The sequence below is a fragment of the Pseudopipra pipra genome, chromosome 2 (genome assembly GCF_036250125.1).
Source record: "Pseudopipra pipra isolate bDixPip1 chromosome 2, bDixPip1.hap1, whole genome shotgun sequence".
Lineage (NCBI taxonomy): Eukaryota > Metazoa > Chordata > Aves > Passeriformes > Pipridae > Pseudopipra > Pseudopipra pipra.
In genome coordinates, this window is record NC_087550.1 from 119,388,742 (window position 1) to 119,401,914 (window position 13,173).

At 68.4% G+C, this 13,173-nt stretch overlaps 3 protein-coding genes and 2 non-coding genes across 6 annotated transcripts in view; 1 reads left to right on the top strand and 4 right to left on the bottom strand.

Moving 5' to 3' along the window:
* Window positions 1–13,173, top strand: part of NUP98 (nucleoporin 98 and 96 precursor) — a 209,302-nt gene that overhangs the window by 184,843 nt on the left and 11,286 nt on the right. The window lies entirely within an intron of this gene.
* Window positions 41–2,852, bottom strand: RPS11 (ribosomal protein S11). 2 transcript variants are annotated; one of them, XM_064647204.1, is made up of 5 exons: window positions 2,731–2,852; window positions 1,750–1,881; window positions 1,440–1,515; window positions 778–948; window positions 41–210 (listed from the first exon to the last, which is right to left on the bottom strand). In XM_064647204.1, the coding sequence occupies exons 1-5, from the start codon at window positions 2,743–2,745 to the stop codon at window positions 185–187; spliced, it is 420 nt and encodes a 139-aa protein (XP_064503274.1). In that variant the 5' UTR covers window positions 2,746–2,852; the 3' UTR covers window positions 41–184. The 2 variants fall into 2 exon arrangements, with proteins under 2 accessions (XP_064503274.1, XP_064503273.1); XM_064647203.1 differs by having other exon boundaries at window positions 819–948; window positions 2,731–2,851.
* Window positions 328–417, bottom strand: LOC135410543 (small nucleolar RNA SNORD35). Its single transcript, XR_010428732.1, has one exon. It is a non-coding gene; the product is annotated as a small nucleolar RNA SNORD35 (small nucleolar RNA).
* Window positions 1,232–1,316, bottom strand: LOC135410544 (small nucleolar RNA SNORD35). The gene has a single exon (XR_010428733.1). It is a non-coding gene; the product is annotated as a small nucleolar RNA SNORD35 (small nucleolar RNA).
* FHIP1B (FHF complex subunit HOOK interacting protein 1B) lies at window positions 4,466–13,119 on the bottom strand. The gene is made up of 14 exons (XM_064647202.1): window positions 13,032–13,119; window positions 12,627–12,668; window positions 10,977–11,247; window positions 10,656–10,898; window positions 9,838–10,224; window positions 9,075–9,233; window positions 8,907–8,993; window positions 8,630–8,797; window positions 8,142–8,221; window positions 7,758–7,930; window positions 6,253–7,206; window positions 5,987–6,165; window positions 5,612–5,774; window positions 4,466–5,090 (listed from the first exon to the last, which is right to left on the bottom strand). The coding sequence occupies exons 3-14, from the start codon at window positions 11,112–11,114 to the stop codon at window positions 4,810–4,812; spliced, it is 3,012 nt and encodes a 1,003-aa protein (XP_064503272.1). The 5' UTR covers window positions 11,115–11,247; window positions 12,627–12,668; window positions 13,032–13,119; the 3' UTR covers window positions 4,466–4,809.

Here is a 13,173-nt window from a genome sequence, read left to right on the forward strand (position 1 = left end):
TGCACCCCCCAGGACTCATTTTGGATCACACACAGGTAACTCCACGTTCCCAATGTTTATTCCTCCCCCACCTCTCCCCACAGGTGTCAGAACTTCTGGAACTGCTTCTTGGTGCCCGCGGCCTTGGTCACCTTGAGCACGTTGAAGCGCACGGTCTTGCTGAGCGGGCGGCACTCGCCCACCGTCACGATGTCCCCGATCTGCACGTCCCTGCAAGGACACCGGGGGGTCAGGGGCTCCCGGGCTCCCCTGTCCCTCAGAACCCCAAACCTGGCTGTTCTCCCCAGGAGGGAGCACAGAGCTCCCACAGGTACTGCCCAGAACCTGCCCCATGGTTCAGCACATGCCAGTGGCGTTGTCAGCAGCCCCTCACCCGGGGGACTCTGCAGACCATCGTGAGTTTGGACATCATCACCTGGGAGCAGATTCCTGTGAGGAGCTGGGCCATGAACCCACCTATGTCCCACCCAGGTGTGCCCTCACTGCAGCTTGTATGAGTTCAGCACCACACACAGTCAATGTGGACAGGTATGGGGACAACCCCAGCACACCTGGCACAGCCCAGGGACACCTCCACACATGGGGACGGGGGCACAGGGACAGCTGCACACGCCTGGAGCAGGGGGACAGGGACAGAGGGACAGCTGCACACCCCTGGAGCAGGGGGACAGGGGCACAGGGACAGCTGCACACGCCTGGAGCAGGGGGACAGAGACACAAGAACAGCTGCACACCCCTGGAGCAGGGGGACAGGGGCACAGGGACAGGGGCACACACCTGAAGCAGGGGGACAGGGGCACAGGGACAGGGGCACACACCTGAAGCAGGGGGACAGGTGCACAGACATGTTCTTGTGGCGCTTCTCGAAGCGGTTGTACTTGCGGATGTAGTGCAGGTAATCGCGGCGGATCACGATCGTGCGCTGCATCTTCATCTTGGTCACCACACCTGGGCCACGGGGGACAGGCACGGGTATTCCTCCATGTTTACCTGAATCCCAAACCCCAGCCTCCCTCTGGGGTGCTCAGTGTCCTGCCAGGCCACAGGGCAGCTACTCCCTCCCTGCCAGGCCACGCCCTCCCCATTTCTGTCACAAACCCAATTATGGCTCTTTTTGAAGCCCTTCCAACACACTCTCTAATGCTTCCTGCACCACCTGCTCCTGCCCTAGAGCAACACCTGCCCCCCAGGTACAGCACACCCGGGGGGTCCCTGCCAGCACCTGGTCCTGTCACCTGCATCAGTGAAGCCAAGTGGCAGCGTCGTCAGGCCCGCGGTGGGCTCGGCAGACCATCGTGAGATCGGCATCATTTGCGGCTCCAGGACCAGGGCGGGGACGGGCACTTGGGCAGGTTTCCTGCCCCAGGGACCTCAGGGGCCCTGGCTGGTTACCTGCCCCAGGACTCCCCTGGGATTCCCTCGGGCATGTCCCATCTCACCTGAGAGGATGCGGCCTCGGATAGAGACATTCCCAGTGAACGGACACTTCTTGTCGATGTAGGTGCCCTCGATGGCCTGCAAGGACAGGTGGGTGCCAGGTGAGTGGACACGGTTCAGGTGACACCGGAGCTCAGAGGACACTCATTGCAGCAAGGAATCATGGAGTGGTCCAGGTGGGAATAGCCCTGGAGAAGACTGGCTCTCACCAGCACCACCACTGCCCCTTCCCAAGTGCCATGCCTGCCCTGGGCAGGGCCCTCCTGGGGGCACAGCTGGGGGTCACACAGGCCCTGCCCAGGGCCCCCTCACCTCCTTGGGGGTCTTGAAGCCCAGCCCCACGTTGCGGTAGTAGCGAGGCAACTTCTCCTTGCCGCCTTCGCCCAGCAGCACCCGCTTTTTGTTCTGGAAGATCGTCGGCTGCTTCTGGTACGCGCGTTCCGTCTGCAGGGGGCGGGGTGGGGTCAGCGTGGGGCCGGGAACGGGACCCGGGCACCGGGCTGTGACACCCTCAGCACCGGGCTGTGACACCCTCAGCACCGGGCTGTGACACCCTCAGCACCGGGCTGTGACACCCTCAGCACCGGGCTGTGGCACCCTCAGCACCGGCGTGGGGCCGGCCCTGGCCCCGGGGCACTGAGGCCTCCCCCGCCCCCAAAAGGCGCCGGGGGAACAGAGACCTCACACAACCCCGGGGCACCGGGCCTCGTGCCCTCCCCCAAACCCTCGAGGCACCGGGACCCTCCCTCCCCCTTCTCCAAACCCCGAGTCACCAAGACCCACCCCATAAAACCCCGGGGAGCACCAAGATCTCCCTCAGCCCCGGGGCACGGGAACCCCACCCCAAAGCAGTGGGGCACCGAGGTTCCGCCCCCTTCGTCCCTCCATCCCGGGGACACGGGCCCATCGCCTCCCCCCGGCTCCCAAAACCCCGGGGCACCGAAACTCCCTCCCCTCCCAAACCCGCGGGGCACGGGACCCTTCCCCGCCACCCCAGGACCAGCCATCCGTCGCCCCCACCCCAAAACTCCAAGCACCGGGACCCCCCTCTCCCACTCCCAGCCCCGGGGCACGGGTCCCTCTCCCGCCCCACCCCAAACCCCGAGACTCTCCCTCGGTGTCCGCCACAAAACCCCAGGGCCGAACCCCCCCCGCGCGCCGCTCCCGCCGCCCGTCTCCGGCCGAGGCCGCCTCCCCCGCGCCCCGCTGGCCGGTGTGGGCCCCGGGGGGTGTCCCCGGGGGGTGTCCCCGGGCCGTGCCGGGGGGTCCCGGGGGAGCCCCCTCAGCGCCCACCTGCGTGTCCGCCATCTTGGCGCGCGCGGGCCGAAAGAGGCCGCGGAGCACGCGCGGCGCGGGTTAACCCGGGGGCGGGGCCAGGGGCGGCAGCGACGTCACGTGCGTGTGACGTCACGGGGCCCGTCGGGTGGAACGTGACGTGGAAATGGATCCGGACACGGGACGGGACCGGTCAGTGCGGGGGAACCGCCCGGGCGGGACGGGCTCGGACCCAGCCCAGAGCACCCACGGCCAGGCCTTCCTGGGACACCTCCAGGGCTGGGCACTCCAAACCTCCCTGGGCAGCCCCTGCCAAGGCCTCACCACCCTTTCCAGCAGGAAATTCCTCCTCCTGGCCCACCTGAGCCTCCCCTGGCACAGCTGGAGGCCGTTCCCTCTCCTCCTGTCCCTTGTTCCCTGGCAGCAGAGCCCGACCCCCCCCGGCTCCCCCCTCCTGTCAGGGGGTTGCAGAGCCAGAAGGTCCCCCCTGAGCCTCCTTTTCTCCAGGCTGAGCCCCCTCAGCTCCCTCAGCCCCTCCTGCTGCTCCAGCCCCTTCCCAGCTCCGTTCCCTTCCCTGCACACGCTCCAGCCCCTCAGTGTCTCTCTTGTGAGGGCCCAGAACTGGACACAGCTCTGGAGGTCCCTCAGCAGTACCAGCACAGGGGCACAAAATCACTTACACAGTCCTGCTGGCCACACTGTTTCTGATACAGAAATTACCTCACCTGGGCTGAAAACCTCACCTGGAGATAAAGGGATGACTGGGAGTTGCTCACAATCGATTGGGAACTAGGAAAAAGTCTCATCCACAGGGATGTGAGGGCTGGAACGGGGCATGGTGGGGGCAGGACCCCCAGATTCCAGCCCCTGCCCACCTCCTCACTGGAGGGGAGGTGCCACTGGGATCTGACCACAGCGGGCTCATCTCCCTGCACTATTATTTGCTATCACTTCATCCCGTTGATTCCCAGCCCTGGTGTGCAGCTAGAGCCCCAGAGCCAGGCTCTGCATTGCTGGGTGGGTGACCTTCCATACTCCTGGGGAAAAAAAGGCTGGAATAAAGCTCACTGTGCTCCCTCTCCCCAGTGTTTCCATGCTGTACAACTGGAGAAAAGCTGCAGTGGACACACTGAGTGACTGCAATAAAAACATGAACTACTGGAATCGAAAATATGGATGCTCTCCAGCCACTGCTCCTGCAGGACATGGAAGGGTAAACAGGACAGGGAATGGAGTCGCTGCCCTGGGGCACCCACCAGTCCCCCCAACTGCCTGAGAGGTGCCACCACTGGGGCCCCATCCCTTTTATCCCCTTCATCCTCATCCCATCCAATCCCACCTCTATTCCATCTTCATCCTCCTCATCCCAACCCCACTTCCATCCAACCTGCATCATCCCCGTCCCTAACCCCATCCATCCTTACCTCCATCCTCATCCCCACCCCAGCAGCACTGGGGAAGCTGCGGGGCGATGGCCATGAACAGGGAAGGGGTCCCAGGGGTCCCAGGTGGGTGCTGGACAGGAACTGTCACAGCACCAGGGGGCTGGAGCCCCCACACCCCCACACCTGGGGGGCCAACACCAGCACCTTCTCCATGTGCTGCCGCTGCCCCCCAGCAGTCACAGCTTCACCCCACGGCTCTGGCAGCACTCGCTGCCCCATGGCCACCCCCCGAGCCCCCCAGAGCTGAGGAGAGGCAGACGTGGGGTGTCTCAGGCCAGCAGTGCCCCGACAACAGCACAGACAAGATGCCCTCGACCAGACCCTTTATTCCGAAGGGTTTTACACAGCACAGACACACACGCCCCTCCCCATGCACGGCCCCCCCGCGCCCCTCCAGCCCCACACCCCAGGGGTTGCATAGAGAGCAGCTGGGTGGGCACCGGGGACCCCCGGGGGGCCGAGGGGGGCAGAGCCAGCCCGCCCCGCGCCCCCCCGCCCCTCGAGCCCAGGGGACCCCCAGGGTCCTGCCCTGCCCCCCGGGGCACAGGGCGGGGGGCGGCCGCTCGTGTCCAAAGTGCAGCCCTGCCTCGGCCCAGCTCCGCCCCAATAAATTAAAAAGGTCCAAGTCCGGGGTTAAAAAGGGGCCCGGGGGTCACTCCTCGGGGGGCTCGGTGAGGAAGGGGGAGGTGACGGCGTGGGCCTGGGCGATGGCCGCCAGCTCCTTGAGGAACTCGCTGAAGATGACGGCGCAGTACACGGCGTTGCGCACGCGCAGGGCCTCGCCGTGCCGCGCCGGGGGGGCCAGGGGGGGCAGGGGCTGCAGCCCCCCGTCCCGCAGCCCCTGCAGGGCCAGCTGTGCCGCGTGCCGCGCGCGCGTCGGGCTGTTGGCGTGGCGCAGCAGCAGCTCCCCCAGGGACGGCTTCCGGCTGCGGGCTGTGGGGTGGGGGGCACATGGGGGGTCGCATCTATGCCCCAGTGCACCCCCAGACCTCCCCCAGCCACTGCATAGACCGCTCACCTCCCCCAGACTCACACTCCCCATGGAGAAACCCCAGGGCTCCCCAGCTCCCAGCACGGACCCCACACCCCCTGTTAACACACCATGCAGCCCCCAGCCCTCCCCTCAGCCCCTGAGCAATGCAGGGGGCAGCCCCCAGCCCCTCCCTATAACCCGTGCATCCCACAGCCCTCCCCACCAGCCCACAGCCCCCCGTGCAGACTCCAGTGCTCTGCACAACACACTACGCAGCCCCCAGCCCCTGGGCAATGCACAGGGCAGCCCCCAGCCCTTAATGCAGCCCCCAGCCCCTTGTACAGCAGAGCATGCAGCCCCCAGGACCCGGCCCTGCCCCCAGCCTACTCCACAGCCCCAACTCCCTGCACAGCCCCTATTGGTTTCACACAGCTCCCAGCCCCCCATGCACCCCCAGTCCCTGCCGAGGCCGTGCCCTCACCCAGGGTGTCGGGGCGCCGCAGGGCAGGGGTGGCCCCAGGCCCCTCGGCCCAGTCCAGCCGTCCCCGAGCAATCAGGTACTTCTTGGCCTTGAAGAGAAGCGCTGGGAAATCCTCCTGGCTGGCAGCGAAGCTCTCGATCTTGTTCTTCACCGAGCCCAGCACCTGCAGGACCACAGGATGGAGGTGTCCCAGAGGGAGTCCAGGGGCATGGGGAGTCCCTGTCCCCACAGCGGAATAACGGCCATGTTCCCGTAGCACTTGGGGACACGGGGCAGTGGTGGGCTGGGCATTGCTGGGGGAACTCAACAGTCTTGGGGGCCTTTCCAACCCTTTTCCGTGACTCCATGAGGGAAGACGGTCCCGGGGAGCCATACCTGGAGCAAGGACTTCACACTGGGCTGGAAGACCATGTTGGTGTTGAGCAGGAAGGAGCGGAGCAGGGGCTGGGGGTAGCAGGCCAGCTGGGCCACCAGCCCCGTCAGCAGGAAGTTGACATAGAGCGAGTTGTGGGGCATGTTCTCCAGCTTCCCGAAAAGCACCGACACGAAGGGGCCTGGGGGGACGGGGGGGTCAGGTGGGGGCACAGGGGGGTCAGGTCCCGCCAGCAGCCGGGACCCCCACCCCATCCCCCCATGCCCACCTGTGAAGGGCTGGCTGGGGGGCGGCCCCACCGCCCGCGGCGGGCTGGCCACCACCTGCGCCAAGGGGTCCGGGGGCCGCGACGGCGCCCGCCCGGCGCCCGCGTCTCCCTCGGGCAGAGCAGCGAAGCTGGCGAAGGCCTCCTCCTCCTCACGGGACAGGGGCGGCTCGGGGGGCTCTGGGGGGGCGGCCAGAGGCCCCCCCACGCCCCCGTTCCGCATCTCGGCCTCGATCTCGCGCAGCTCCTCGGTGAAGGTCTCGATGGAGACGCCGGTGCCGGGAGGCTCCGCAGGCGCACGGGCCAGCAGCTCCTCCAGCAGCGAGTCCACAGACGGCAGCGGCTCCCAGCTGGGGGCCTGTGCCTGGGGGGCCCCATTCGGCGCCCCCCCATTGCCCTCCCCCTCGCCCTGGGGGCTCCGACGGACCTTCTTCACCACCACGTCCCCCTCGGGCCGCCCCGGCTCGGCCGCCGTGTGCGCCCCGTTCACCAGCGTCCCTCCATCCCGGGGGTCGGGGCCAGACCCCCCCACACCGGGCTCATCCCCCCCGAGGGACCCCCCCAGCGCCTCTCGCGCCCCCTCCTCGGGCAGCCCCCGCTTCTTAGTCCGCGGGGTGGGGGGCCCCGGGGGCCGCGCCGGGGGGCTGTCGGGGTCAGGCGGGGGGCCGGGGGCGCGGGGGTCCTCGCCGTCGTAGGGGGCCGACCAGACGCGGCAGGCCCAGGCACAGCGGTCTATGCTGCGCCGCGCGTCCCGCAGGTATTCCAGGTAGTTCCTGTCCAGCTCCGCCACCTCGTCCCGGGGAGCGGCACAGGGGGGGCTGCCCGCGGGGGGACCGGGGGAGCGGGGGGCGGCCGCCTCGGGGGGGGCCGCGCTCGCCTGGCGCATGAAGAAGGAGAGGCGGGACGGCGTGGAGGGCTTCGGTGCCGGGGGGGCGTCTGTGCCGGGGCTGCCGTGGGCTGTGGGGGGAACAGGGGTCAGCGCCAAGCTGGGGGGGAAGGGGCTCGAGGGGCTGTGGGGGGAACAGGGGTCAGCGCCAAGCTGGGAGTGGGGTTTGAGGGGCTGTGGGGGGAACAGGGGTCAGCGCCAAGCTGGGGGGGAAGGGGTTCGAGGGGCTGTGGGGGGAACAGGGGTCAGCACCAAGCTGGGAGTGGGGTTTGAGGGGCCACAGGAACGGTGGGAAGGGGTTTGATGCTGGGACAGGGAGGGGATCTGAGGGGCCACGGGGATGGGCTCAGCTCTGAGCTAGGATGGGGATGGGGTCCCAGGGGCTGTAGGGATGGCATAGGAGCACTCAGCACTAGGACAGAAAGGGGGTCCAGGGGCCGTGGGGACAGCAAGAGAGCCCAGTGGCAGGACGGAATGGGAACAGGGTCTGAAGGGCCACAGGGATGGCACAGGGGGCTCAGTCCTGGGACGAGACAGGGCCTGAGGGGCCATGTAAAGCCTGGGAGGGGGTTCAGCATCCAGCCAGGATGCGTAGGGGGTGCGAGGGGCTGCGGTGCCATACCCCTGGCCCGGGACGGGGGCTCCTCCTCCCGGTCGGGGGGCGGTGGGGGGCTCTCGGGGCGGCAGCAGCGTGGGATGAGCGACAGGAACTTGGCCGCCGTCTTCCCGTAGATGTCCAGGTCCCGCACTGCCCGCTTCTGGCTCAGCATCACGTGGCTGCAGGGCAGCAGGTACCTGGGGGCAGGGGGGCACGGAGGGGCTCCAGGGGTGGACACCGGGACGGGGACACCCCACTAGACCCCAGCCCCTTCACAGGCAGGCAACAGTGTGGCTGCCCCACACCCACATGCGCAGCTGGGAGCAAAGCCCCGGGTCCCATCCCAGAGAATCCCCTGGAATGGGGTGGCAGCAGGTGACCCCCCCGAGCCCCTCCGGTCCCCATTACCTGAGCACCAGCTGCAGCATCACGTCCTCACAGTTGAGGCTGAGCAGGGTCCGGAACAGGCTCAGGGACACCATGCACAGCTGGGGACAGCACAGGCATCAGGGGGGCAGTGGGGCAGGTGGGCTGGGGATGGGAACGGGATGAGGATGTTGGGGATAGGGATGTCGGGGATGGAATGGAAATGGGATGAGGACAGGGATGATGGGGGGCCGTGGGGGCTGCAGGGGCTCACCTGGTGCAGCCCACCAGCGTGTCCCAGTTGGGGTGAGTATGTTGGGGATGGGAACGGGATGTGGGGGGGCCATGGGGGGCTCATGCAGGAGTTGCTGTTGATGTGGCCCACCAGCGTGTCCAGGATGGGATGGGGATAGGATGGGGGTGCTGGGGGGCCACAGGGCTCACCCGGGAGTTGCTGTTGATGTGGCCCACCAGCGTGTCCAGGATGGGATGGGGATGGGATGGGGGTGCTGGGGGGCCACAGGGCTCACCCGGGAGTTGCTGTTGATGCGGCCCACCAGCGTGTCCAGGATGGTGGCGTTGTCGTGCCGGTGCAGCAGCACGAAGCGCAGGAAGGTTTTCAGCAGCGCCGTCTCGCTGACGCTGCGCAGGAACAGGTCCAGGTATGCCGTGCTGGCGATCATCTCCTCCACCGAGGTCTGTGGGACGGGCACCACAGGATGGGCACTGTGTGGCCCTGCCCACCCACACAGGCAGGGGTATGGGCAGCAGACCCACACTCTGTGCCTGCTCCTGGGGGTCCCTCACCTTGTGCAGTGCCGGCCCCATCACAGGCACGAGGAACCCGTTGTGGACGTAATCCACCAGCTGCTTCTGCACCAGCGGGTGGGCAACCTGTGGGGCCACAGGGAGGGTCAGGCAGCCCCCTACAGCGCTGGGAGCCCCCCACAGCCCCTCAGAGCCCCCCGGCCCCACCTGGATGACAGCGTTGCAGAACTCGAGCGAGTTCATGAAGAGGACGAGGGAGGAGACGCCAATCCAGTCCTCACGGCGCAGGAAGTGCCAGTCGTCCCCCCGCACCTCGATCTTGCGGGGCAGGGAGGAGTACAGGGCGCTCAGGCCCGTGGCCAGCACCTGGGGACACACCTGGGTACTCAGCTGCTCCACGGCCCCTCAGACCTCCGGCCGCTGGACCTGACCAGCCTCCTCTGAACCCCAATCCCACAGGAACCTGCCCCCCTCCAGCCCGGCTTCAGGCAGGGCAGCTGGGCTGGGCCCAGTGTCCCACTCTGGCCCAAGGGACCGGCCCCCTTGTCCTCAGCCCAACACTGAGCCCTCCATCATCTCCAAACCCCTCCATCATTCCCAAGCACTCCATCCCCAGGCCCCCTGTCACCTCCAAGCCCATCACTTGCAGACCCTCCATCATCCCCAGGTCCCTTGCCATCTCCGAGTACCCCATCATTCCCAGGCCCCCCATCACCATGCCATCTCCAGGCCCCCATCACCCCCAAGCCCTCTATCTCAAAGCCTTCCATCACTCCCAAACTCTCCATCACCTCCAAGCCCCACAAGATTTGCAGACCCCCCATTATCTGCAGACCTCTCCCATCCCCAAGCCCCCACCCAGGGCAGCGCTCCTCCCTCCAGGCCTGTCCATGGCTCCAGCCCCAGTGGCCCAACCCAACCACGTCCCAGCCCTGCCCCAGGCAGGGGAGGCCCCGCTGGCCAGTCGTACTGGGCAGAAGTAGGAGTTGTCGGTGATGGACTGTGCCACGGCGCGGTTGCTGGCCGACATGGCCATGATGAGCAGCAGCGCGTCGCGCGCCTGCTGGCCCCGCGCGCCCTCGTGGTGGATGAAGGGGATGAGGAGCGAGAAGATAATGAGGTTGGCGGGGCCCTGGTCCGTGTGGCTGTGGAAGAAGAGCTCCAGGATGGCCGGCTCGCGGGCCACAGAGACGCAGAGCTGGTTGAGCAGCAGCACCAGGCTGTTCTCAAGCGGGGCCGAGGCGGGCTCGGCGCACACGCTGAGCAGGCGCAGCAGCGGCGTCAGCACCGCCTTGTGCCGCAGCAGAGGCTGCCGGGCCTGGCTGATCAGCATCTCGTACAGCTTCAGCTGCTCCACCTGGGAACGGGGACACGGACGGGGTGGGAGAGGCACCGAGACTCCCGGGTCCATCTGCTCCCCCGGCGCTGCCCAGCCCACCTCTGAGCCCCATCCCCAAGTGTCACAGCCAGACAGCTGTGAAATCCCCCCAGGAGTGGGGACTCCAGCCCTGCCCTAGGCCACCCGTGACAGGGCTGAACAGCCCTTTCCAGGAGCGATTTTCCCCAATATCACAGAATGATAGGACGCTGTGGATTGGAAGCAACCTTAAAGCCCATCTAGTCCCAACCTAAATCCAACCTGAACCTCCCCAGGTGCAGCAACCAGCCCTTGGCCTGGCTGACCCTCACCCCACCACCCTCACCCCTTGAATCCAGCCTGTCCCAGCCCCCCGCAGGCCACTCACTCCCACAGACCCCCCCCCGCCCTCTCCACTCCTCATCATGGACCTTCCTCTCCTCGGTGAAGTCTCCCTGCAGGTGCCAGCACAGGAGCTGCTCCAACAGGTTCTCAGCAGCCACGAACTCCAGGATGGGCCCGCAGGCCACGTCCCCATCCCCCTGGGACCTGTCCCCATCCCGCCGGGGCCGGTCCTCGGCCAGCAGGTTCAGCATCTGGTAGGTGTTGTTGCGGACGGCGCTGAGGTCGTCGGGGGCCGGTTTGCTCCCGCGCCGCTCCAGGATCCGCAGCACCTGCGGGAGGGGGCACACGGCCGTGGGTGCCGGGGGCTGGGAGATGGGGGGTCCCTGCCGCCCCTGCGCCCCACTCACCTGTGCCCAGTGGTTCTTGAAGACCATGAGGCAGGTCTCGGGGTCGGCAGTGACGGGGGGCTGCAGGCTGGCACTGCGGGGGGCTCGCTGCCCACCCGCCCGCGGTGTCAGCTTGCTCAGCCAGCTCATCCTCTCCATCGGCACGCGGGGCACGGCAGTCACGGGCAGCGCCAGGGGGCCCCGACCGCTCCGGCTGAGGCCTGGCACCGCCGTGGGGGCACGGGCGAGCGGGCGGGACACCGGGGTCCTCTCTCCATGCTGCTGCCAGTGGCTGCAGGGAGAGGGGAGGTCAGGGACCCCCGGCCCGGCTCTGCACCCAGCAACAGGGAGGGAGGGAGGAGGGGAGGAAGGCAGGCAAGCTGGAGTGCCAGGAGCTGGGCCAGGGCAGGGAGGGCAAGCGCGCTGGAGCAGCGGTGGCCGGAAAACTCTGGATCCCAGCTCTGCTCACACCCAGCGCCGGACTTTGAACTGGGAACCAGCCCAGCGCGGGTGTGGGGAGCACCCAGCACCCACCGGGACAGAGGGACAGCTCCCACCCCCGGGCAGCATCACCCACAGCCGGTGTGGCATGATGGTGCTGCCAGGGATATTTATAGGGCCCTGTGCCCCAGAACCACCACCACAGGCACCGAGTGTCCCCCGGGGAGCCTGGAGACATTGAGACACCAGGAGTCCCCCAGCAGCACGTGGGAAGGGCAGTGGCACCAGGAGCCACTGCCGCAGCCCCCATGCGGGGCTGAGGGAAGTGAAAGCGCCATTAAAGACACCCCAAACCGCAGGAGCAGGAAAGGGAAGTGGCCAGAGCCAGGGCAGTGGGACACAGCACCGGCAGAGCCAGCTATTTATACCGGCACAGCCGGTGTCCCATGTCCCACCCACGCACCAGGGCTCATGTGGCTGCTAAAGTTAGACCTGCCGAATGCCGGGGCAGTGCCAGCCCAGGGCCCAGCACCACAGCCCTGCACAGCCACAGCACGGACACAGAGCCAAAGGCCACAACGTGGCACATCAGGCACATCCTGGCACAGGGACCTGTCTGGCACACAGCCAGAGCCATGCCAGTGGGACAGGGACACTGGCTGCTGCCACCAGCCCCATCCTGGCACCAACACCCCAACACCCTGACCCAGCAGCTCCCACTGCATGTGAGGGGACACGGCCAGGACATGGCACGGGCCGTGTCACCACACCGGTGACACCCTAGTGTCACCGGGCAGGGCTGCAGCGAGGGTCTGGCAGCAGGGGAGCAGCCGGTGACCAGGGCATGGGGAGGTGTCTGGGTGTCACCAGGGCAGGAGCAGCTGGGGTAGGGACAGCAGGGGCACGGCCACCATGGGTAGGGGGTTGCAGCCAGTGCCGGGGGGTGTAGCTGTGGGCACCGGCCCCTCCTATGCACCCTGGGAAGGGGAGCACGGTGTGGGGTCACCCGGGGGGTCACCGCGGGATGCCAGTGGTCCCGGTGACGCTGAAGGCTTACGCGCGGCTATGAGCTGTCCCACCCGGGGGCTGCTGTTCTCCAGCCCGCGGGAGGTGCTGCCCACCGGGCACCCCCAGTCCCGGGGCCACGGTGATACCGGGACCTGGAGTCTCCCAGACCCTGGGGTCACGCAAGACCGGGACCTCCCCATGCCCCGGGGCCGGGCCGCCTACCTGGGTCAAGGTCGCGGCGGTCCCGTCCCGTCAGCGCCTCACCTGGGGAGGGCAGAGGAGGCGTCGGACGCGGGGCCGGGACCCCCCGGGACCCCGCGCCGCTCCGGGCCCCCCCGGCACCGGGCCCCTGCCCCGCGGCACCGCGACCCGCCCAGGCCCGGCCCCGCCGCGGCTCCCGCGTCCCGGACACGGCCCGGCCCGGCCCGGGCGGTCCCGCACGGCCAAGGGCGGGCGGCGGCCCGGGCGCCCCAGGACCGCGGCGAAGCTTGGCCGGCCCGGCTGCGGGGCCCGCCCCGCCCGCGGTGCCCCCCGCTGCCGCCGTGCCCACGCGGGGTGTCCCGCTGGCGCTGTCCCGGCCGCGCCGGTGCCCCCGGTCCGGCCCCCGGTCCGGCCCCCGCCGCTCACCGCCCGCCCCCGCCGCGGGCCCCGCGCGCCCGCCGCCATCTTCGCGCCGCGCCCGACGCACCGCGCGCCGGCCCCGCCCACCAGGCACGGCCACGCCCACCACACCTTGGGGCGAGCCCGACCGAGGGGGCGTGGCCGGGCC